The following is a 25392-nucleotide window of genomic DNA, read 5'->3' as shown; positions in this document are numbered from 1 at the left end:
TATTCATTCTCCACCCACCACCCTGTAATGTATGCTGTAGTAATCTGGCTGGAAACACTTGAGTTGAATGCCAGATGTTGTTTTTACTGGGCATTTATGAAAGCTGTCTGACTCGCCTCGGTGATGTCTCACGCTTACATGCTGGGAATGAGGAAAACATGTCATTTGCCATTGTTATATATATCTGTAAGTAGTGATAATTGGCTGAATTCTGTGTTATGCCATGATCCAGACATGCTCAGTTTACTTTAAAAGGTTTCTACAGTGAGTGATTTGTCATTTCCAACCGATCAGTTTGCTCTGCTCCAGTTTGCGCAGTTTCAAAGGCACACTTTCTACAATAGTAGAAATCAGTTTCCCCCTAAAACGCTTGTTTAAAACTCAGACGTCTTTGAAATGAGCTGTTATAGAAATGCCCAGAAAGGAAGAAGAAAACAGGGGTGTTGTCGTAAATAACTTGTCAGGGCTATACCCTCCTCAGTATCGTGCCCCTCTCCGCAAAATGTCAAATACAATTCAATTTCTGCCTCTGCATCAGCTTGGGCTAACACGGTCAAGCAAATGCTTATTTTCTGAATGGCCTGGGGGAGTTACGCTTTTCAGCTTATCAACTTTTATTAACCTTAGCACTGAGGTTTGCTCTTTGATTTAGATTCTTTGGGAAACACTGAAATTGGATTTTTTTTCTCACCCTCTCCTGCTGTGACATATGCTCAACAACTTGTTACACAGAGCAGGGTAAAAAAAAAAAAAAACACTAAATGCTTGCTTTGGTTTGTTACCGAGAATATTTTATCCTGAAAGCCAATAACTTAGCTACTTGTTGTCAATTCCTTTGTTTTGGGCTCTTTTGGGTGTGTACAGTGGGGCTTTCAGAGCAAACATGCAGTTTTCTATCAGATAATTTTAGCAACATGGCATAAATGAACAACAGGGTTGTTTTTTATTATTATGTTGGTTATGTTCTGTTTATTAGCTTTAAATATTTCAAGCATGTAATATTATTATATTAAAATATTGCCTTCTAGACTACTTATACATCAAAGGTCGCTTTTGTAGTGGCGAAACCACAGAAAATGACTGCGGTTCTCTTCCGCTGTAGGGGGCTATATAAATTTTTTTGTTATTATGGTTCTCCAACACTGAGCTTTATTTTCCAAGTTTACTGTCGCAGCTCTCACTGTGCTGCTTTTGTCCAAAGCAGGCACCTGTTTTTAGTGAAAGAACACAAAAAAACCCGCTGCACCCTACTTTCTCTGTACCAAACAATACATTTTGAGTCTCACTACTGAACAGAATGGAGCATCTAGTGGCAAAACAGTCAGACACTTCCATCTGGACTTGGTAGAGACCAAAAATGGAGCTAAAACGAGAGTGAATGTGTTTTTTTTAATGTTTTCATGCAGATGTTACTCCGTGTCTATTGGCTGTGTAATTGGGCGCCTTGTTTGCAAAATAAATTTGTGTGTACTGTTGTGTTTATAGTTTGTTCACTTCCCCCAAGAGGCCATAAAACATCAGTTATTGTTTAAAGGAAGAAAACCGTCTATGCCGTACTTTGTGGATAATATCCAACATACTGTTCCTGCATAGACTCTCTCTAAACTAGACCTGCTAGGCTCCTGTCACTTTTAGTGTCAAGGAAAACAAAGTGTTCAGCTTTGAAAACTGCCCTTTGCATGAAGTGTGTATTTCCTCTTTCATTTTGCTTGGCAAGAAATTGTAGACACCCGCCCCCCTGACTGGGCTCTGGATTATTAGCTTAAGCTCTCTAAAAATATCCCTTTGACTGTTTAAGCCTCTGACAGCAGCAACATCTCACACATTCTGATAGCTTTATACTAACTATGGCTGCAGAGGGCTCATGCACTCAGCCCGCCTTGTTATCTTTTACCTTGTTTGCCCGAAGAGGAGAAGGAGGAGAACTTACGGGCCCCGAAATCCGCAGCAGTCCTCTCTCTTTTGGAGTCAGACTCGGAGCAGATCATCAAAGGCGAGCATGCAATCACAGCAATCTCCGAACAAACGAGATGCTTCTTTGAGCACAAGAGGATTTTGCCCAGATGTCACTCGAAGCACTTGTCATTGTTGCAACAGCTGTAGAAGCACATGGGCCGTCATTTGGAAACCGTCTAGCACAACATACCAAAACGGCACACGTCAAACGTGAAACATACACAGCATGAAACAGAAGATTTTTGAATATTAACGCTGTGAACCCTTTAAGGAATAGTGCCTTTAATTGCCTATCGTTTCAGTGTTATTGGCTTGCATGCGTAGTCTGGGTAATTGCATATTTACCACCATACAATATTTATCGTAGCAATATATTCGGTTTAGCTGAGCTTATAGTACAAAATGTTTCTGATGCTGGCATTCAGCACAACTCGCAGAAATTAATAAATTCCTGAAAGGGATTACACTGTACACATGTGGCTCATAGACATTGCTTTAATTATCTTTTCTTCTTGACACCCACACTCTCCTGAAAGGCTTTTCTCACTAATATTACAGCTACTAACTAGAGAGAGGAAAGGCTGAGGTAGAGGCATATGCCGCTCGGCAGCACCACCGTTGTTTCAGCCTTCATTCATGTGTCTCTTTTAAATGCTTTGATATGAAATATCACTGTTTTGACTAGACATTTTCCAAGCTGCTCGTGTCCCTGTGAGATGCCTCGTGCTCGTCGGTGATGGAACGTTTCTGAGGAGAAAAGTCAATATGTGGTTGTAAATAAAGGAAAACAAATGTGAGACCTAAGCCCTTGTTAGATTGAAAAGGCAAAGCGGGGGTTAAAAGAGAAGACTAGTCTATCTTGATGATTATAAAACTGCTTCTTGACTGCAACGGCTAATTGTCTAGCGTGTGTGGGTGTGTGTGCGGATGGGGTGGGGTGATGAATTGACATATTGTTGGTGCTGTGATGTTGATCCAAGGCAGAGAGCCATGAGGCTTCCCTCCAGGGACCAGTAACCTTATTGTTTCATGTCATCTCCTCCCCTTCTGTTTGAGGACCAGGTTGTCAACCTCTCCCCAAGGTCAGGCAAACACCAGCCCTCCTCCTGCAGATAATTGGATTATTTAGAATCATAGCATCAACTTATTGCCCCGTCTGGGGGCAAAAGTGAATTTAGTGCACAAGGTTGTCTGTTGCAATCTGTGACATCATTCTGAACTGACAAGCAACAGCTTCTGTCATCAGTTAAAGAATCATGCCATGGCCTATTTATTACAAACCGCTTGTTGGACATCACGGCTAAGCACACTGCAAATGCTGCGAGCACCGTGTAGTTGAATTTTGAGGTATTTTGCTGAAAATCCAGACTTTTGTTTTTGTATTTTTATATTTTCCAGCCACTCCAGGCATTGGCTAACATCCATTGTTTTCCATTCATGTCTGCACAATATAAAAGAACAATTTGCCGCCTGAACATGTTTGCTAATACATCAAGTGCAGTGATTTTTTTATGGGTTTTTCTTGTCACCAACTGATTTTCATTATTTTATGTATTAAAGGAAAATAAAAGTGCAGTCCCAAATTCCCTTAACAACAAAACATTTTTGGTGGTAATCTTCCACTTTTCTATAGTTTTATATTTTTCATCTTTCCAGTCACAAATGAGAATTAAATAACTTTTAAAACTTTACAGAGTTGTCTTAACAATGATCACCATGGGGTTTATTTTATTACTGGAGACAGACTTTTAAAAAAAAAAAAAACAACATTTTTTTTTTGTTTAACAAAAGTATACACCGATCCGGCACAGAACAATTGTTGGATCTGATATTCAACAACTTTTCTGTATTATCATTTGTATGTTTGTCTTAATAAGTAAATTTAAAAATGCGCTACTTTAGCTTAGCTACTTCTTTAACCACTCTATGATCTGAGTAATGTCCCGCCCACAGCACCATCTGATTGGTTAGTCGTCCCTAGTGACAGTCAGTCAGTCTTAAAGAATGAATCTTGAAAAGTCCAGTTTTAATTAAATATATCTAAAGAATACATGAATTAAGTCATTTTGATGGAGTTTTGTGTTGGAGTTTACAGACCAAGATTACCACTTTAACTGTAAATACATATTGATTCCAAATATCTGCCTCCTTGATTTAGTGTCCAACCCCTGAAAAACTTTATGCTGATGTCTTTGTGATACCAAAACAGCTCCGACGTTGGAGTATGGAGGCCCATCCAACACCTTTGTTGCATTCCTCAAAGTGTTCCTAGGCAGTTTCTGAGTCATAGTGAGGTGTATTATCCTTGCTGCTGCCATAGTTTTCCATTGAGATGTTCAAAGTTCTGCATTTTACCTGTCAGTGGTTTTAATATTGGTGCTGGTTTGGGGATGCTTCTCCTGTCTTTTCTGGTGACGCCCAGTTTAGGAAATGCTGAAATACACTGCCTCACCAAATTTCAAGAGTCTTCTGGTAGATTTCTAGCATTTTAGGTTTTGTTATTGTAAGAAAACCAAGGTTTGCATGGGAAAAAAGCTACATGCAAATAGTGCTAAATATGCAGCATGAATTTGGACAAAACCTCTCAAGAGACTTTACCGTATCGTACCATATGGTAATGAATTGAAAACAATTCCTGCCTGACAGGATTGAAAAATATTTATCTCAAAAATCTAAAAGTGCAGCACAAATATTTGGAAAAGTTCAGTGTAAAGTTTATACGATTTACAAGATACCGTATAACTTGCGTAAACATTGGTGTGGGTGTGTAAAATGCACCTGTTCGCAGACCAAAGCAACATGCTGAATGCCTGCAGTGTTGGGGATTCCCACATACCAGCACATATTGGTGGTTTCAGCGGTGGTTTCAAGGCTGGAGGCTGACGTGGTGTTATCTCATGCCGCTGTGGTAAGATGAGATGGTGTCGGGCAATAGTTTAAATGGGTGGGCTGCGTGCCTATTAAATCAGGGGTTTGGCAGAGCAATGCGAACTCAGGTTACTGATTCTCAAGTGACACGGCCGCACATTTGAGGAGCGGGAGAAGCGAGATGTCTTTACCTCACGTCTGGAGTGTGACATTGTGCTCTGTTTGTGACTCTGTAATTAACTGCTCATTTATGTGTGTGTGTGTGTGTTTTATCTCTTCTAGGAGGCGGCCACATTTGCCAAAGAGCTGGGCTTTGAGGTGAGTTGACCAGCAATTGCACACTAAAAAGATCCTAAAGGTTTATTTTTGCTGATAATGAAGTTCTTTTTGGACAGTGATTGATGTGCTATTATACTCTCCAGGCCTTGCAGCAGTTGCTATGGAAACCTGGCAGTCGTCATGGTTTCTTTGTTCAGCCAGCTCTCTGTTATGACGCACTCTGCTAGGTCTGCACCCAACATCGCCTACAGATGTTATTTATTGAATTTTGAAAAGCCTCTTGGGAAGCTGAGAAGTTGGGCATGGTTTCAAGCCTTTCTCTGCAGGCTCGGGGCTCATCAGGTTGCCTGGTTAAAAAGCCTCCTCATTATCTTCATTGCACTCAGGGATGATACTGTATGTCTTCTCTTCACTGCTATAGCGTTACACCACACCGAAACACACTGTAGTCTTTTAATAACCAAATTACAGCCACCTGTGGTTTTAGATTATGGAAATGAAGATTACAGCGCTTGTTACCTGCATAGAATGTACACTGTGTGTGTTTTCAAGTGGGGCTGCCTCTTAAGTGTGAAATGAATGTTCCCTTAGTCTATTTTCTTTCTGTGTATTTTGCATATTTCTTGCATTGCTATTTAAATGCGAAAATCAAAAAACACAAATAGCCGGTGTGCGAGTTGGGGTTTTTTTTTCACATGGGCTCAGGTATTTTAAGTGCCTTCTCTCTTTCAGAGGTAGCGCTGCCTTGAATATGGCTCTGCTCTGTGTGAATAATTGTCATCCAGAATCACTAACGGTGTGATCAACGTGACTAGAATAGAAATGCAATCCTGATGGCAGTGACAGGTTTAAGAGAGGAGAAGGGATGAAGGCAGGAGGCGTCGGGAGAGGAGGGGGGGGGGGTGCGAGTGGTAATGGAGGGGCCTCACATGAAAAAAAAAACACAAAGGGCAAAGTGAAGACTCTCCTAGTAGTTACAATTCTTTGACATTTTCCATGTCAACCTGATTTGGCAGAACACTCTGCGAAATTGCATTGGATGAATGTGATTTCTCAGATAACATCAGTGGTGTGTACTGTACTCGCTGCATTTCTAGATGATTGTAGTTCAAAGATGTTTTCTTCACAGTTGTCTTTTTTCGCTCTCTCTTGTCACTTTCTGATGACAATTATACTTTCCTTGAAAAAGCTGGGCCCCATATTTCACATTTACACTGACAAATCTTAAAAAAAGAATATGCACAGTACACAGTAGCCTCGAGAATTTTGATTAAAGCAGGAAATAGCATGCGTTCTTACACTTGTAAAATTGTTATTCGTGTATACACAATGCATTTATGAGTGCGCAGAGTATGCAGTTTAACCCTCTGAGCTCCAAGCAATTTCTGGGCATTTTATCTGCTCACATTTTTACTCACTGTGGGCTCGTTTATCACTGCAAATAAAGTCCTGGACTTCAATGGAAACAGCACAACCATTACTAGAAGTACAGAGAGCTCAGAAATGTCAGTATTGTACAGTTATAATGACCTAAATTATTAAAAACAAAAAGAAAAATCAAAGGTACCTGTACGTGTTTCAAACTGTTCACAGATTTTACCAAGACATGAAAAAATGGTAGCTGTAGAGACTGTAGATATTTTACTATTTACATTTTTTAAAATCTGTTTCCTTTATCTCCTGTCTGTAACACAGCCTGCAGTTCAATCGAAAATTCACAGAGTTTTTGTTACATGACTGTTGGTTACAGCAGAATCACAAATGTCTGCCTTGTTGTGCTCATAAAAAGCATTTTTTTTTTTTTTTGACAGAATCTTTTGGGAATTTTTAAATGAGCCATTTAGTTATTTGAGTTCAGTTTCACAACGGAACAGATGAGTAATTCATGGACTCTCAAAAAGTTTAAAATCCAACACTTCTTTCTGTTTTAGCAGTTTCTGGCTTTTAAATCTTGATAATGACGACTTTTTAGAAAAGACAGCACCCCATTAGCAAGCTTTGGGTTTCAGAGAGTTGATAAATACACTACTGTTCAAAAGTTTGGGGTCACTCAGGCAGTTTGTTTTCCATGAAAACTCACACTTTCATTCATGTGCTAACATAACTGCACAAGGGTTTTCTAATCATCAGTTAGCCTTTCAACACCATTAGCTAACACAATGTAGCATTAGAACACAGGAGTGATGGTTGCTGGAAATGTTCCTCTGTACCCCTATGGAGATATTCCATTAAAAATCAACCGTTTCCAGCTAGAATAGTCATTTACCACATTAACAGTGTCTAGACTGTATTTATGATTACTTTAATGTTATCTTCATTGAAAACAACTGCTTTTCTTTTAAAAATAAGGACCTTTCTAAGTGGCCCCAAACTTTTGAACCGTACTGTATATTATTCTATATTTACTTTATATGTCACATCTAGGTAAAATTCTGAACAATAATCAGATTCATGAGCTTCAACATTAATTACTGAGTTTCAACATGTATTTGACCAAAGATTCATAGCACAAGGTCCACTTATTTAAATTATTCAGGGACTTTCAGTCAAACATCATGGCCTTCATCAGCAGAGGCCATTTGCACAGTTGTGATGGGGATGATTCAGATGGTCTCTGGTGTCATATACAAGCACCTGTCGTGTCAGCTGAGAAAACTCCGTACTGTAAGGCATTTCCTTTTGCTCCAAATCAAATTCATAAATAATTCATTCATCATTCATTAAATGCAGTGAACTGTGCTCTGCTGGTAAGCATTACACGAAACCAAATAAAAAGTGACATTTGTTCAAACAAGATTAACTCTTTTTCATAACATAGCTATGTTCACACATAGATTTTGACGTGGAATTTTTTTATCATAATTATTTATTGTAGTTTAATCCTATCATATTATCATTTTTTTTCTTAAAGAAGAACTAAATACTGGTTCCACTGAACACCCAAAAGCAGCCACAAGTAATAACTGCTGTACAAACTCAGTGAACAGAAGTGTGTCTGTGTGCATTTTGATCCTTTCAAGGCCACTGAGGTTAATTTAAGTTCAGTGAAAGTCCAGTTAATTGACCAATGTGGCCTTTTTGAGGGAAACTCTAATTGCATGTGGTCAGTTTCTGACCCCAAAGCACTGCATGATGAGCTTTTAGTACACTCTAAAACAGTCATCATCATCTCATTCTGACTGACTGACAAAAATGACAGCACGTCTTCAGTATAAACACAATAAAGAAGCTTGTCCTCTCCAAAAGAGCAATCAGCAGATCTGAGCACGGTCGCCTGTTTGTGATCTGTTTCCTTTAAATGCTCAAAGCACTGCCTGCATCACAGCTCTAATTGAATCTCTCTCTTGCAGTGTTCCTCAAGCAACCTGCAGTGGAGACGATCAGTTTCTCACTGGCTTCGGCACAGAAACACAATTTAACACCCTTGTAAAGCTTTCAAATTACACGCTTTGCTGATTTATGTCTGATCAATTGCCTCACGATCGTAAATATTGCCATTTGTCAGTAATAAAACCAAATTGACCGTATCATTTGTCAATTCATTTGTCTCGCACTCATGCCGAACGTTATTTTTCTGCATCATTTTGCCCTAGGAAGTTGTCAGGTAAGTGTTTCTGCAAGGAGAATACAAAAAAAAACAGGAGGAAGTAGCCTATATATGTGTGAGCACTTGTGTTTGTGTGTGTGCCCTGCTCAACAGCCGTGATGCTTACCCTCCCACCTCTGGCCCTTAGAACCTTTTAGCTCCTAAACCTGAGTAGAGCGCCGTTTTTATGTCAGCGAACATAAAACCTGAGGGTGACAATGTGCCGAAGCCTTGTGTGGTTTTTGCATTCAGTGTCTGGAGGAGTGCTTGTGGTTACATCCAGTCACAGTGACAAATTGCTCCTTTTTTTTTTCTTTTTTTCTTTTTCGCCATCGCCTGCTAACAGCCTCTGTATTAACCTCACCATTAGCACTTACTTAGAGTGTTACACCCATTTTTCCTCAGCCCTGGGTCTCCCCGGACCTCTCAGGGCTGATTAAAGGACGTTTGGGAAGCATTTAGAGGTGTAAAAGCTCATTGGTTTGAGTGAGCCAGTGTGGCTGGTGGTAGTGGGCTGGAGCCTATCTCTCTGATTACTCCCATAATCACAGTATTTGCTCACCCTGAAGGTGCTCAAGTGTTAGCTTTGATACAGATGCTAGAGGCGTCTGCGATCCCTAATGCTAGCTCCTCAGTGTGCTGTATTACCGAAAAGCAGTCCACCCCACTGCGAGACGGGCGATAAAGACATTCTACCTGCTCATAGTACATCATGATGAGTTAATAATAAAGTAGCACTGACAGGAGTGGGTTTTTTTATCCCTCTCATGATCAAAGGCAAGCACTCCGGAGAGTTCTGTCGTCTCCAGGCGAGAATATCCATTCTGTGCAGATGCTGAGCAGAGATGGCCTGTTTCAGGAAGAGAATGATACAGTACACGCACCACCTATCCCTTCAGCTCGCAAAAGTAGCTTTATCTGACAACAGCGTATCTTCACACGCTTATTTTCATCTCACTTAGGGAATATGACATTCTAATATTTTGCAGCTTTTCCTGTAACTGCATGGAAGCATCATCGAGCGCTCCTATTGATCTATTTTGAAACGGTTTCGTGGCCCATCTGGTTTCATTATCATTTGATCTGTCTGCCAGGATCAGAAAAAATCTGACCTTTCTCAGTCACACGTGTGATCTTTGATTAACTCCTCAGAAATTGCTCTTCATGTTGTATTCACTCAACTTAACATATTCACCCGGTTGATCCGCTGTTTTTACAGACAGATGACATTGCAGAGATTGCAAGGAAGACCCAAAACCTCCCCAAGGAGAACACAAAGAGGCAGCGAGTGGTGGTCTTCACCCAGGGCAAGGACGACGCCGTCGCAACTGTCGGTAGGACCAGTTTTGCTTTCAGTTTTTGTCTGCTTATCTACACATATTTCCCCCTCCAAGCCATCCCAACTTTGGCCCCTTTTGGACATTTTTACCCTTCACTTAAACCTCATATCTCAAAACTGCAGAACGCAGCCTTAAATAGATGCTAGATCGCTGACTGAAGAGAGCAGAATGCTATCAGTAATTTCTTTGAAGTTAAGCTCCAATATTGACACCAGATGTAAAAAAAAAAAAAGAATGCTTGCACTACATTCTGTCATTTCAGAGCATAAAAGAAGTGTGGGGGATGCAGAGAGCAGGCATTGATTTGTGAAGTACTTCTAACTTTGTCTTGGACAGACTCCAGGCCAGTCCTCAGCAATTTTTAATGCTTCAACTCTTACATCCTGCCCTCTTTTTTTTTTTTTTGCAAAACGCTGGTAGAGTGACCTTGGGGAGAGGTTGACAGAGCTGGCCCTCAAATCAATCCAATTTCCTTTGATACAGGGCATATTTTTCGTGTGACATTAAAAGGCAGTGTCATCATAACTGAGCAGGGGTTGCAGGTTTAAGCAGTGTGAGCAGAGACGATAGTTTCCGATTACTGCTGGGAGCCTTTGCCTTTGTTTGGAGCCACAGGGTGTCTCTCCTCATTGCCCTTGCAGTTCAGTTCAGACTAGTCGTGCATGGGGAGAGATGGCCTCAGGTAAAGACTCCAACATATCACTCATCACTGGGGACTGCAGAGAAGCACTGCTACAGCAGGACTGTTAGCACTGCAGGACACTGTCTTCACATGTGTCCGATGTCCTCAATTTCATACTGCTGATAGCAGCATTTCAGCTGACATGCAGTACAGTATGTCGTTTATGTCATTATTGTTCAGTCAGTAATTATTTATGTCTCATCTCTATTTTCTTTTGCTTTGTTTTTTTAATTGTCTGTAAAGAGTGTTGCCATATTGACCACCACTGAATTTCTTGGTATAATAAAGATTGAAGCAGCTGTGATCAATATTTTTATGTCAACAACAGATTAATTACAGTAACTACTACACCTCCGACTCTGCGGTTATCCTCAGCTCTACAGAAGCTTCAAACTAGATTAGATTAGAAATAGTGTCATTTGCACAGCAGAGCAGCTCTAACTCCAGTGTTTACAGAACTCTCAGCGTTGTCTGCAGCACATGTAGCAGAGTAAGTATCACACTGGTGCAGACTTACAGTAAGTTGTGTTATCACAGGAAGGTGCAAACTAGTTTTTGAAATGTATTACGGGACAGTTAATGAACAATTACATTATTCTCCCCTCTCAATATTATTTATATTACTTATACATATATATACTTATACATTCCTTAAGTATATTGAAAAAATAACTGCTAACATAGAATTATTGAACTTTTTTACTCTAAAAATTTGGTTTTGGCATCGGCCCCAGAAATCCAGTATTGGTTAACCTTTGAACTCATTGCTTTGGTTTTAAAGCATGCAAATGTTTTTGCTTCTGTATTGTTTACAACTTTTTAGGGAGTGTCTTCAGTGAGTCAAAGTGAGTTTCCTGTCTGGTACTAATATGCAGACATGGAAAGGTGGAGACCAAAAATAGAGCTAAAAGAATTTAGATGGATAACCTGTCAATAAGTAACACTCTTGTACGTGTTGCATAAAGAACTACCTGTACCAGATTCGCCATTAAAGCTTTATATGGCAGTAGTATGTCAGTGTTGTGTTCATAGCTTCTTCTGCTTCTTCTTTCTGCCATCCTGTAGTGACTTAAACTTCAGCTAATGCAGATTTCATCGTAATTATTATTATATGTATATTAAGTCCTGCACTACTATGCAAACAGCACATGCATGGTGTTTAGAAGTAGTCAGAAGTCAAACATGTCTCTTATGCATAACAGCGTTATAAGGCCATAAATCATTAAAAAAGAAACAGGAATGTTAAATTTCTTTGATTACTTATAATCAGCATGCACATTTTCACTTTACATACTGTAGATGTTTTACTTCTTACATGTTTAATTTGTTTCCGTGCTTTTTACCTGTCTGTTGTATGTATGCACAGAATTTTTATCACAATTGTTGGAAGCAGCTGAGTGACTTTCCTGTTGAGTAAGAAGCTCAGAATTTTAGTTTTTTCACAAAATCTGATCAAAGGAAATGCTTTACTTTTTGGCTCTCATAAATAGCATCATTTTAAGCAATTTAAAAAATATAACATGCCTTTCAAGTCTGCCAGCAAGTTTAATTTAGAGGGTTAATGCAGGTTTAATTATTATTTTTAAATCACTTTTGCCATTTGCCTTTTGCCATGTTGCCAAATATCAAACTGGTAATAAGATATTTTTTTTTGATGTCAACATCCACATGTCACTGTCTCTTTTCACTCCTGTAAATGAAACATTTACCAACTGTATGCTTTAGTATTGTGTCGTTTCCCACCCAAGGCCAGGCGTATGATGCACACCTTAGAAAACAATGCTACAGGCGTATCTCAGTGCAGCAATATTCATTTTGAGGCTGCTGCTGCTGCTCAGACTTACAGTACAATGACACCAATAGAAAGGAGCCTTTTCTTTATATGCTACTTATGTATATGGGGTTTTAAATAAGTGATGGAAACTGACAATGAACATAACTTCAATTCCAACTTTTTGGGCACTTTACCGTCCAAATGCTAATAACTTGGGAGTTCTGCTCCACATTTCACATTTTGCGGCTTTATTAACAGACTGTATTGACTGAACTTAGGTGTGTGCAGCTTTTTATGCACAACATCACACAAAACTCTTCGAGCTTCAAAGACCTGCTTGACAGCGTTTATGTATTCACAGAACGTCATAAATTATTAGTGTGATGTGACTGTATTCACACGATTAACACGATTCCACTTCAAGTCAGTCAGAATGCTGAGTTATCGCCCGGTCTTAATTAATAGCACATATTTTAATTGATCAAGTGAGCAGAAGGAGACTTCCAGGAAGCAAAATTTCCTTTCTTGAGAATTTGAAAAGACATCTTTAAGGAGAAGCCCGACAGTTACAAAGAACAAGAATCCATCCATTGTGCTGGAGGTGATGGATAATTCCTGCCTGCTTCTCTCATTTCTCCTGCGTGGAGACACAGCCGTGCGCTGCTGTGAACTTTATATAAAATACATGATGAATGCTGGCTGGATGAAAGACAATGTGTTTCAGATGTCATCTACAAAGGCAAACATGATAAATGTCATTGACTGTGCTATCATTGCAGTGGAGCAGTTACAGTAGTAGGTGCAGCAGGATCGGTGTGTGTGAGTGTGTGTGTGTGCGGCGTGAACATCGCTATTCATGCCAGCCAAATAAATGTCAATGTAAAAAGAGAATTAAAGATTTTCATTTCCCAGAGGCGGCGCTCTAATAAACTTGATCTCTCATTTTGTTTGCAATTTGTCCTCCTGTCAGGATTTGATCATTTGCCAGCCTCTGCATGTCATGTTAAACCATTTTATAGTGATTAAGGATGGGAGAATGCCTTCCCCCGTGGTATAATTCTCCAAAAAGAGATGTCAATTTGTTATTGTTCTTTTTTTTTTCTCCTGCCCTTCATTTGGAGCCTTTCATCACACCACCGCTTCAAACGTGCCTTTTAAGAGCTGGGAGCAGGGGAAATGGCCCTTTATTTAGCTGCCACTGACACTGCTGAACTACACTGGGCTTTTGCTTATACACCCATTATAGCAGTAATTAAGATCATTGTGCCTTGAACCTTAACAGTGAGGAGATCTAATAAACGATCGTTCAGCAGGGGTTGCCGCTCTAATCGCTGATAAGGACTTGATAAAGCCTGACTCGGCTCCTCTGCGAGTTTTAAAGCCCTTCAGGGAGCGAGACACGCAGATTTCAACTTTGAAAAAACTAATCTATACATGTTAATCACATGAGGTAGGAAAACAGAAATACTGGATACAAGGCATAACGCTTCTTTCTTTTAGTCTTTTTGTTGTTAAAGTGAGGCAATTTGTCATCTTCACCAAAGGTAAATTACACATTGCAGAATTATTTAAAGCTGCGCTTGAACAGATCTTAATAGTCTGTTCAAAAAGCGTAATGTTTATGTTGCAAACTTCATTATAGACAAAATCAATTAACAGCCGGTGCTGTGAGAAAGACCTCCACTTTTTACTTGGCATCTCAAGTTGAAGTGTTTTCTTTCATGACTCCTTGAAAGGATATTGGTTGGCGATGATCTTTTGCCTGTGGTTACAGTAATTACAGGCATATGTCCTTTTTTTTATAACTCAATTGTGAACAAAGATTCTGGTTATGATAGGGAAACAGATTGAATGTCAACTTGCTTCTAACCTGTCGCGTTTGCCAAGAAAGCGGTAACGTTGTTTTCCTCTGCGAGGCTCAGATTTTGGCTGGAATGCAGCAGGAATGGTTCCAGGAGAAGTATTCTCAGGGAAGTTTCTCACATAAAGATGTTGTACTTAAACTCTGCTGAGCACTTTAGCTCATGAATTGAAGCTAAATATTCATGTGTAATTCCCAGTCGCTTTGCAGCTCCGAATTTAAAGTGATGTATTAATTGTTTTACGTGTGTAGATGAAAAAATGCAACACTATCAAAGTGGAAGTTCCTCTGTGGTTATTGATTAAACCCCTAAAAACTCATCTTTATGTATCAGAGTTACATATTTATTTAGGTTTTCATGAACATAAACCCTTAGATCTACACTATTGCTTCCTCAGATATGTACACATCTATGAAGTCCCTGCCTTCTAGTACATGCACTGATGCCTCATCACTGCAGCTCGAGCAAACCAGCTCACCTGCAGCTCTGCTCAAACACTGTAAAACTACTGTCTCCGCAAAATGACATTTCTATTCAGCTAAACCGCATTCTCAGTTACATTTTGAAAGAAAAACAGCGCAGGAGTTTCACCCAGGAGACTTTAATTTGCGGTTTACTTTCGGTCTTCATTAGCATTAGCTATGTGGCTAGCTTTAAGAAAATAAGTTAAGTTGACGTTTTCAGAAGGATAAGTACATTTAGAAGCTTAGTTCAATGTAGACTTAAAAAAATACTTGATTATGTTTAAGCACCCATCACAGTTTGGGTTAAAATATGAATTTTCACTGCATGTTTTAAGCTTTTCCTCTATTTTACAATTCATTAGCTTAAAACTAGCGGCAGTAAAGTAATAGTGTAAATGACAAAGTAATCCAGCATAAAGTATGTTTCCCTCTAAGTGTGATTGAGTGCAGTTAAGTTGAACAGAAGCATGATTTTGTGCGGATGGGGTTGGCTACACAACGGAGGGCTGTAATCTGGGTGTAATTCAGTTGTACAAGAAGAATGATGACACGAAAAGCTCCACACTGAAAGTTTATGCAATTGGTTGTTTAGGTTTTTTACGTAGGAAACCTTGAAAGTCTGAATCTGTGCTTTTGAGGCTGTCATTTGTACATTGTAGTTTTAAGGTTAGAAATGATCAGCCATGGCGTTCACTGCTTATTTTGTTGATGATGTGTCTTTTAGCATGTAGCATAACACCATACAGACATGTTAACGAGGTAAAAAACTTGATTTTCACCATAGGGGGTGTTTAACTTTAATAACCTACCAACTAGTTGATCTACCTGCTGTTTGTCAAAGCAGCACTACTGAGTACAAAGTAAAGCTTGTATTAATTTCAGAGTCAAAGCAGTACGCCATATGCTAATTTTCCACTAAAATTTAGGTCGTCTTATTGGTATCTACAGTCACTTATTCTACAGGAGAGCATTTTCTCAGTCGCTGTGAATTGTCATTGTTCAAGAGAATATCCACTAATAAAGGACTTAATTGATACTTATTTCAAAGAGATGCCTGTTGAAAGAATTTCTTAAGTTTAATCACCACCATTCAAGAGTTGTAATGAGGGAATTATGAAGAGTGAATTAACAAAAGCACACAATTATAGCTTACTGGAAGGAAGTATTTGAATTCCTTTGAGTTTTTTTCTCGCTGTTTTTTTTTTTTCCCGCTCTGTGGTGCGGGTTACCTGTCAAAGCACAGCCATACTACACTCCCACGTATTCACCAACAATCTGCTGCTTCACTCACTTTGTCAGAGCGAATTCTAAGAACACGAATATGTTAGTGTTTAAAAAAAAGTGCGGCAGAGTTTTTATTGATTGAAAATAATGTTGCCGATCTCATTACAGTGAAATGTGAAAGCAGTTCAGCAAAGTGATGTTTTCACATGTTGTTCAGGCCAGAAACAACAGAGTCAGAGTACTTTGGCAGGAGTTTTTTTTTTATTATTTATTGCCATTTCCATGACAGATTTTTGCCAATGAGATCTTTGTTACAGACGGCAAGGGAATTGTTGGACTGTAACTTGAGTTAACATGTCAGTCAAATTTAATAATTTGCATCAGTGGGGTTATGTGAACTTTCCCCTAGCAGAATACAAACTTTGGCCATGAATAAAGAGAAATATTGGATGTCTAATGTGCCATGAAACAGCGCTCAGAAACTTCTGCAAATGCCATCAACAACATTGTGCTGCCCGCAGTGAGCTGATCAGCCAGAAATGTGAAAGAGGTGCCTCTTAGGTGCTGAAATTGAAATTCACAAGGTCATGTCAACATGTTTCACAAATTATTCAAAGATTTTTTTTCACAAAATGTCATTTGTTATAGTTGTAGAGGGCCAAAATGTGAGGGTAAAAGCCTGAAAAGTTCAAGTTTTTCCACTTAGCAGTCTCTACCAGATCTGAGTTTTCTGTTATTGAGGTTTGTGGCCAAAATAAATCAATTTACAGTGACTTTTAGGAAAGAAAGAAAGAAAGAAATAACACTGGAATGTGTGCACATTGTAAAACCCTTTGAGGCAAGTTTGTGAATTTTGGATATGAAAATAAAGCTGACTTGACTACAACAATACAAAGGCCTGTCTATACATACATGAGTATTGTTTGTAACAGCTTTTTCTATGTATTTTGGCTTTTTGGCAGCATGCAAACACAGTTTTAGATCATTCAGGAGATATTCAGAAGCCCAGTTTGCAGTGTTGATGTGAAGTCAAGGAAAAGAGAGCTTCTGGCTTGTTGTCACAGTGTGCCGTTATCTCCTTTGTTCACACAAGGTGATTTAGTGTAATCCTAGACGTGGCCAAAATAGTGACACTGTTAACCTTGCTAACAAGACATGTTTTCACATTAAATGTACAGTTACCCTTCCACTACAGTATAACATCAAAATAATTCCACACATATGATTTCCTCCTTTCATAACGTGCCATTGTTAGTAACTGGTAACAGGTTTTTTTTTTTCAGGCTTCTGATTGGCCAACATGGCTTTAGGTTTGGGTAATTTCAGCTCCTGCTGGTTGCTCTTGACAGCACTTAAGATGTGTTTTTGCATTTTTATGTGGATGGATTTTTTTTCTTTTTCCTTTTTTTCTAGAACAAAGGAGGAAAAGCCTTGTTTAAAAAAATAAAAATAAAAAAAACCACCCACATACATGTAGACCAGACCTGAAATCCAGCTAATGGCTGTGTGGAGCTGTACTTTCAGAAATGCTAATGTCACCATGCTAACATGCTCAGATCACAATGCTAGCATCCTTTGTCAGCAAATGCAGTCTTTGCCATATTGACCCTTTTAGTTTTGCTTTTAGTAATACAATGGATTACGACAAGAATGATTTACTTCACCATCTCTGTGGGGAAATTTGTGTTGGACTTAAGTGCTGCTCACATATAGCTGCCTCTGTTAGAGGTCACAGCCCCAGAGTGCACATGTTGCACATTACGTGACACATATTACATATGTTTAGGAAAGATTAAGGAAGCAGGATTGTTTCTAATGATGATTGTGGAGTTTGTGCTCAGAATACACAGTATAGATACAACCTGCTGCGCATATATGGAAAGGAGTCCTCCAAATGGGATCCTGCAGACTAGAAAATTAGTATAATAACAACAATTAGGCAACAGTGGGTGTCCACAGCTGTCCTTCTGCATGTCCACAAGAGAGTATAATCAAGGTTTACCACCATGGCTCCACTGATGGCACAGTGTATGAGAGTTGTTCGAAGAGCGATTAAAGCATAGCTACACTTACACTAATCTATGAAACTGGGTACACCAGACCTGCAAGCAATCAGTGCATATGTGCTGAGGAAATCCATGCTGCAAATGTATAAATAGACAAATCTTCTAAAAAAAAAAAAAAAGTGTCATTTTGGGTTTTTTGTGTCTACTGTAGTCATGTCACACAAAGTAGCTGAAGGTTTCACAGCACATGGGGGGGAGGATCCTAAACTAAAGCTTACCTTCTTATTGTGGCTTTACCTGTTGGTGTAGACAGTCAGAAAAATGAATTTAACAGCACATGTACTTGACGGATGGTCCACAGACATTAGGTGTTCAGTGTAGCCATGGCATAAAGGCTGCATTTTTGTGTGTCTTTAGCTCACAAAGTGGTTGTAAATTTGGTTATTTTAACTTTAAAACCGCTGTGGTTTGTAAAATTGTAGATATGAAAAATGTGAAGCTTTGCAAATGATTTAAATCTTTCAAATAGTGTGACTTAACTTTAATTTGCATCCAATCTTAATTGCAAGATAATAAAATGGAGGGACTGGTTTGGTAGACTTTCTAACAGCCAAAGAGCTAATAAGAAAGAACAAATAAAATACAGTGGAGCACAATAAAAGCCTCCAATCAAATCCCCAATGAATCTAACAGATTTTAATAAGAATCCAAGAGCAGAACTGTTAATTGCTACAACATAACAATAGGTTTAACAGATTCTGATTCTGTTTGTTTAATGACTTCTGACACTTCTGGATGTGCTGTTCTCAGAAAAAAAGGAGTCTAACTTTGAGTAATGTGTTGTAGAAACTTCTTTCTAATAAGGCCTGACTCCTCCTACTCTGCCCTCACCATTAGTTTTAACTACCATCGACATATTTACACCCAGTTACACTGTTTGATTTTTTGGAGATCTAATCAACACCAGAATCTCTGCAGAACAAGTGCAGCAGGTTCAAATTTTGAAGCATCCGGTTTTTTACAGCCGCAAAGTGCGTCGCACAAGCACGACCACATCTAATGACTTGAGTTTCCTAACTGCGGAGTAACTGACTAACTGTAATTTATTATTAGCACATTTTTTATGTGCGGTTAATCATTTCAAGAAGGAGGAGGATTCTCAGGCTTCATCTGTGGCATTAATTAAGCGAAGTCGTTATGCTACTAATTAGCTGATCCTAAAAGGATTCTTGTATTATTGTAATTTATTATCAAAGTGACAATCAGCTGCTTTCCTTTAAAAGGGAATCGTGCTGTTATAAAAACACAATCTAACTCCTAATCTGATGCATCTTCGCTTCCTGACCCGTAATGTAATCGCTCTCCGCTCCTTAAACTCGACGTTTTTTGTGTGTCTTTCTCTCTCAGTTGGCGTATTAAAGTAATTTCCTTGACATCAGGTGTTGAGCAGATGCTCAGCTGCAGGTTGTGTATCTTTTGCCCTGTAGCATGAGGACAGAAATGTATTCAAAAATTGATAAGGTGGGGAGTCTTATCTGCAGCTCAGACATTCTGTGAGCCCTTGTTAGATTAGCAGGGAGCCTCATTAAACAAGTTTTTGTAGCTTTTTTTCTCCTGTTCTCCTTAAACTCCCAAGCTTTTTTTCTCTATAAGAGGTCTGTCAGCCTCCTCGTGTTCCTTTTATCCACATGTCAGTCTTTTGTCTCTTGCACCTTTTTGAAGGTTCATGTCGGCACCAGAGCCCCGGATTGTTTGAAGATTGTGTGTGTGGTTTAGATTGTTCTGACATAAGTTGCTGATTTAATGTCACTCTACACCTCAAGACTTTGTCATCTGGTGGATTTTTGTTTCTTTTTTTCTCCCCCTCTCCTTTAAACTGGAAGTCTCTTTGAAGTGCATATGCTACTGATAATTGAAGCAATATAATCCACTGAAGATAATAAAGAGAGCCTCATTTAATGGCTGCTGTTTTGAAGTGAAACGTCGTCACACTTGCTATTCTTGCGTTGTTTTTAATTTATCTGGGTGCTCACCTAAAGCTTGCTGAGAATTGTTCTTTGAATTATCTGTTGCTTTTGCAGCATTGATTCAAAATCACTGCAGGGTGTTGCGTTCTTTTTAGTTGCAGAATTGTCCATTAATTTAACATCAGTTCTACCTTTGTAACTCACACTGAAAAAATAGTTCATTATTCACTTTGTTCATTGACACAAAATGACTGTTTTCGTTGTAATTTGTGTCATTTATCAAGCACGAAATGCCAAACAGTCACTGATTACAGCTTCTTAAATGTGAATTTCTGCTGAAGCCTTTGTACATTAAATATCCTTGTGTTTTAGTCTGTGATGAACAAAACAATTCAGGTTTTTCAGCTTTAGTGAACGCCGTTAATCACTATTTATGGCATTTTTTAGACTAAAAGATTAAAGGGTCTCAACTAAAGAGTCCACAGCCCTGCTAGCAGCTCAGGATGGTACAATGGTGCTTTGAGCTCAATGCTAACATGCTAGTGGTTAGTTAGCATAATGTTCACCATGTTCGCCATTCTAAATTAGGATGTGAACATCTTTTTTAGAGCAATAACCAAAGAGAATAAACTATTAATGTACAGTAGGTTAAAAAACATTTATTGTATGCAATTCTAGCTCTTTTTCATGTACCATTTAAATCACACAATAAAGGAGCACTGAAAACAAAACTTACAAAGCAATGTGATGCAGAATATTATTAGAACGGTCTGTGCTTTCTACCTTAGTGGCACTCAGAGCGCTTTTATTCGCAAATTTACGCTCTCACCAAAGGCGACAAAGCTGCTTCAGTGTGTTGCCCAAAGATGGAATCACAAACCCTGTAATCAATAAGAACTGTAACTTTTTCTGTGTAGCGCCTTTCTACAATAAAGTGCTTTACAATTCAACAAATGTCAAATTAGTAGTAATCATAAACTAGTGATAGATTGATAATGAAAACAAATTCAACAAATACATTGGAGCAAAAACATGCAGTATACACAAGATCCGATAATTAAATCAAGTCAAGACCGTGTTGTTACGCCAAAGTACTTTCCAGTACAAAAGCCTAAGATTGGCATAATTTAAGTCACCTAACAAAACTAAACATTGTGGTTAAGACCCTGTAGCGTTATTTAAGGTACATCATTTCAATATTAGGGATTAAACCCTACAAAAATTATATAAAATACGTTTGAATAATTAAAATATTTCATTTTATCCACCACCTGAGCTACACTGACCCTTAAATATGAAATATGGACTAAATAAAAAACATTGTACAGCCTTATTAGACACTAATTGAAACATGCTGAGCGAAAGACATAAAATGGGCGTACAGTACTTGAATGTATAATTCACTGTGTCACAGTAATGCAAACGCCCGGCTCAGCAAGTCATGCATGCATGCGCTGGAGCACAGAACTGCAATAGCAAGACAGCAACAAGTGACAGCAAAGTACACAGCAGAGACACACCGAGGGCAGCAAGGTGCAATTGATTTTTAGTGCTGACAGAGCTAAGTCCTAATTAACCATTTCCGCCATGGGAAGTTCCTAAGCTTTGTAGGGATTCGGTTACGGATCACCAAAGTTACGACAATTCATCCTGAGGGAGACTTGAATGTACGCACCAAGTTTCCTTTCAGGCCTGAGAGGAATCGTTGAGGCATTCGGTGAAGGTGTGAGCTTTTGCCTCATGTGTAGATAAAACAAAAGTCAATATACCATCAAATGTAGTAGGATTCATCCTCTGGGGACCACGAACAGCTGGACAAAATTTCATGGCTGCACTAAACATACATCGTCATCTTTAGTATTATAATTCATTGTTTTCTGGTCCGCTTTAAGATTCAAACCTTGTGTGATTCATAGCTGCTTAAACTTTAAAAACTGTTGGCAGATATTCAGATTTGTTGACCATGGTTAACTTCTACTGCAGATAATCTTCTCTTTTATGCTATTAATTAGTCAAAAAACTGCCGTGCTGGAGTGCTAAAATCAAATGGCCAATTATTTTCAATTATAACAAAGCCTTGGGGTGTGAAATGACCCCTGAATAATGTAATATCAAGTTGCAGCCAAAAGAAATAATAAGCTACAACTTGGGACAAAGAGAGAAAACTACTGGTGTTGAACTTTAATGAAGCGTCTTCTTGTGTCCTGACCACAGGTGAGAAGGTGACCATGTTCCCCGTTGTGGACATCGACCAGAATGATATTGTGGACACTAACGGAGCAGGCGATTCCTTTGTGGGAGGTACGGCGTTATCGTCCGCGCAGCTTGATTTCTGTGTACATTCCCAATTAACCTTTGGTACCGGCCAACTACGTAACGCAATAACGACTCTAGATTTTACGAGCGTGGCATTTACCCCGCTGTTTTTAGTCCGTATTAGCTGATCATAGCGCCACATAAAACAGCCATCTTTTGGGTCCTGTTGATGATTAAACAGCACCGTCCCTGTTTCCAGGACCCATTAGCACCTGGCTCATTTTAATCCCAACTGTTTCCCCAGCTGTTTCGGAGGTGATGCATGGTTACAGGTTGACCTCTGCTCTTCTGTCTACCCAGGATTCCTCTCTGCGTTGGTCCAAGAGCATCCGTTGGAGGAGTGCATCCGAGCCGGACACTACGCCGCCAACGTCATCATCAAACGGGTCGGATGCACCTTCCCAGAGAAGCCAGATTTTCACTGATGCATCTGAACACGGCACACTGGTCTTTTCCCCCACAGAATACTTGTATATGTATGCTTCAGGATTTTCTGTACATTTTTTTTTATTATTATTATTATTCACAGTGACTGACTACATGGGACTAATTGCTGCAGCTTGACTGCTTAATCAAGCTCCAATAAGCAGCTCTGATGTCTTAATACAATTCAAACAAATTACTACTATCAAATATTGGAATAATATATTTATGTATAAAGGAGTATTCCACTGAAAATTTGTCTTTTGATCTTGAGAAACCGAATACCTTCAGGCCTGGAAAGGTGGTGGAACACTCATAGTTTCTCCACTGTAGAGTTAAATACTCTGTGTCCAAATACCACCTCATCGTTGCTCCAGGTTGTTGATTTATCTGGAACGTGTTAAAAAAATGTAAATTAAAAAAATCAATGGCAGAGAAGGGCATTATCTTGCAGGTGTGACAATCTTTGAAGTTTTACCCTCTTATTGCTTTTCAACATTGAATCATGGTCAATATAATTCTTTTTTTTTGACAAGAATTTACAACAAGAAATTCTTTTATGTCAAAGTGGAATCAGATTTCTACAAAATAGCATCCATTAGTTAAAAATATATAATATAAAACAAGTGTTTGCATAAGTATTCGCCTCCTTCAAATCAGTATTTAGTAGATTTAGTAGCAGCTTTGGCCACGTTTACACTGTAGGTTGGACAGGTCCCATCATGATGCTGCCACCACCATGCTTCACAGTGGGGACCGTGTCTCTGTAATGACATGCAGCGCCTTATTCCTTCCGTTACTTAATGATGGATTTAACTGTACTCCAACGAACATTCAGGGAATTGGAAATGTTCTTGTATCCATCCCCTGCTTTACTACTGACGATTCACTGCATTCAGATGATTTATATTTTCACCTGAGTCCCTTTAAAGGGGGTGACTACTTATGCAATCACTTATTTTATATTTTTGATTAATGGACATTGCTTTGAAGAAATGTGTCTTTACATTGACATTCATTTTTTTGTAAATGCTTAGCCAAAAAGTGAAATTAAACTGACGCAAAGAAGAATGGTAAAACACGTGAGGGTGGTGAATAATTTTTATAGGTGCTGTACATGTAGCTCCTTCATGGAAGCACACACACACACATATATATATATAAACTTGTCAAATTATCCCTGCTGTGTAACTGTATAATCCACTTCTCCATTGTTGATCTATGCTTAATATTTTTCAGTTACTGCTTTGCCAGTAAATTACTATTTACACTTCTTCATTTGGAGCTTCTGCGTGACGATGAGACAATAGTGACACAGAAGTGGTGAATTAAGTAGTGTAAACTATGAGTGCCAAGCAGCAAGCTACAAACTTTTCCGAGCCATCTTTCATGCCTGCAGGGGGTGAGTTTGGTGATACTGTAAAGCACACAATGCACTACGTTTTCAGTTCAGACTATTCATTTAATATTTAGCTGTCATGCTGCAGACTTCATACACCGTTATGGATCTACAGGGTGTCCTAAAAAAATCTGACATTATTTCGCAGGCCAATAATTTTGGCAATTCTTGTTGAAATAACCTCAGATTTTCACAGATTAAGATTTTATATTTAATGTTTTATTTTTGTTCTGTTTTCAGGTTGAGCCATGCCGTTCACTCCCAAAGAGATGTCATTTTGCATCTTGGAATATGCTGATGCTGATGATGGTCTACCAGATCCTTTAGCCCTGCATAAACAACCTTCCTCTTTAAATTTTTGGCACCAAGTCCAAATTTGTTTGCCAGTTGGTGAAGTTTTTCCAAATTTTGCATTCAAGGCATGCTGCCCTGTCTTGGGTGACTGTGTGAGAGCATACTCCAAGATGGAAAATTCTCTTCGGGAGTGAACGGCATGGCTCAACCTGAAAACCGAACAAAAATAAAACATTAAATGTAAAATCTTGATCTGTTTCTGTACATTATGTGAAAATTTGAGGTTATTTTAACAAGAATTGCCAACATTATTGGGCTGCGAAATGATGTCAGATGTTTTTGGGACACCCTGTATTTCAGTTTCCAAATGTGGCAGTTGGAGAGAATATTTGTTTTTGTTACTATACAAATAAATCAATATCAAACTCATCTTCTCATGACACTGATGTACCAAAACAAAGATGGATTTGACATTTAAGAATTGTTTAATCAAAGGGTAGTTTTCAAGGGGGAGGATAAAAAGGATGTGCCAGAATTTTGTGTTTTCCTTTACAGAAATAAAAACATTTCCACTATAAACTGATGCAGAAAAGGCACAAATCAGTGCAGAAAAGTCACCCGGGCTCCTGCCATCCATGCACGCCCATAGGTGACATTTATTTCAGTGCACCCAAAAAAAGACAACACGAAAACAACATTATAACCCACAGAGTTTGCGAATTTCCGCCTTATTTAATCAGGCAAGAGCACTCTCATGCTAATCACTTTTGGACAGCTTGGCACCCTCCATTATGGGCCTGGTGTCCTGGCTCTGCTCAGTTGCCCCCACTCATGCTCGCCGGGTCCTAACTGGACTCTCGGGGTCTGGAGCTGCACTGCCGGGCTACAGGAGATCATTTTTCTCAGTTTAAGGGATTAGTGGTTGCTCTTCGCAGCCATCATTAGAGGGACC

General features: G+C 39.0%; 1 protein-coding gene across 1 annotated transcript in view; it reads left to right on the top strand.

Moving 5' to 3' along the window:
* LOC110954262 (adenosine kinase-like) overlaps nt 1–24869 on the top strand; it is a 116606-nt gene extending 91737 nt beyond the window's left edge. Inside the window, 4 exon segments of the mRNA XM_051939961.1 lie at nt 5107–5142; nt 9909–10023; nt 22223–22309; nt 22625–24869. Of these exon segments, the coding sequence (XP_051795921.1) occupies nt 5107–5142; nt 9909–10023; nt 22223–22309; nt 22625–22749 (363 nt within the window). The 3' untranslated portion in view covers nt 22750–24869.
* Nucleotides 24870–25392: the final 523 nt, after the last annotated feature.

Source organism: Acanthochromis polyacanthus, chromosome 19 (genome assembly GCF_021347895.1).
Source record: "Acanthochromis polyacanthus isolate Apoly-LR-REF ecotype Palm Island chromosome 19, KAUST_Apoly_ChrSc, whole genome shotgun sequence".
Taxonomy (NCBI): domain Eukaryota; kingdom Metazoa; phylum Chordata; class Actinopteri; family Pomacentridae; genus Acanthochromis; species Acanthochromis polyacanthus.
The sequence above is the reverse complement of the archived record's forward strand: the minus strand, read 5'-3'. Positions and strand labels throughout refer to the sequence as shown.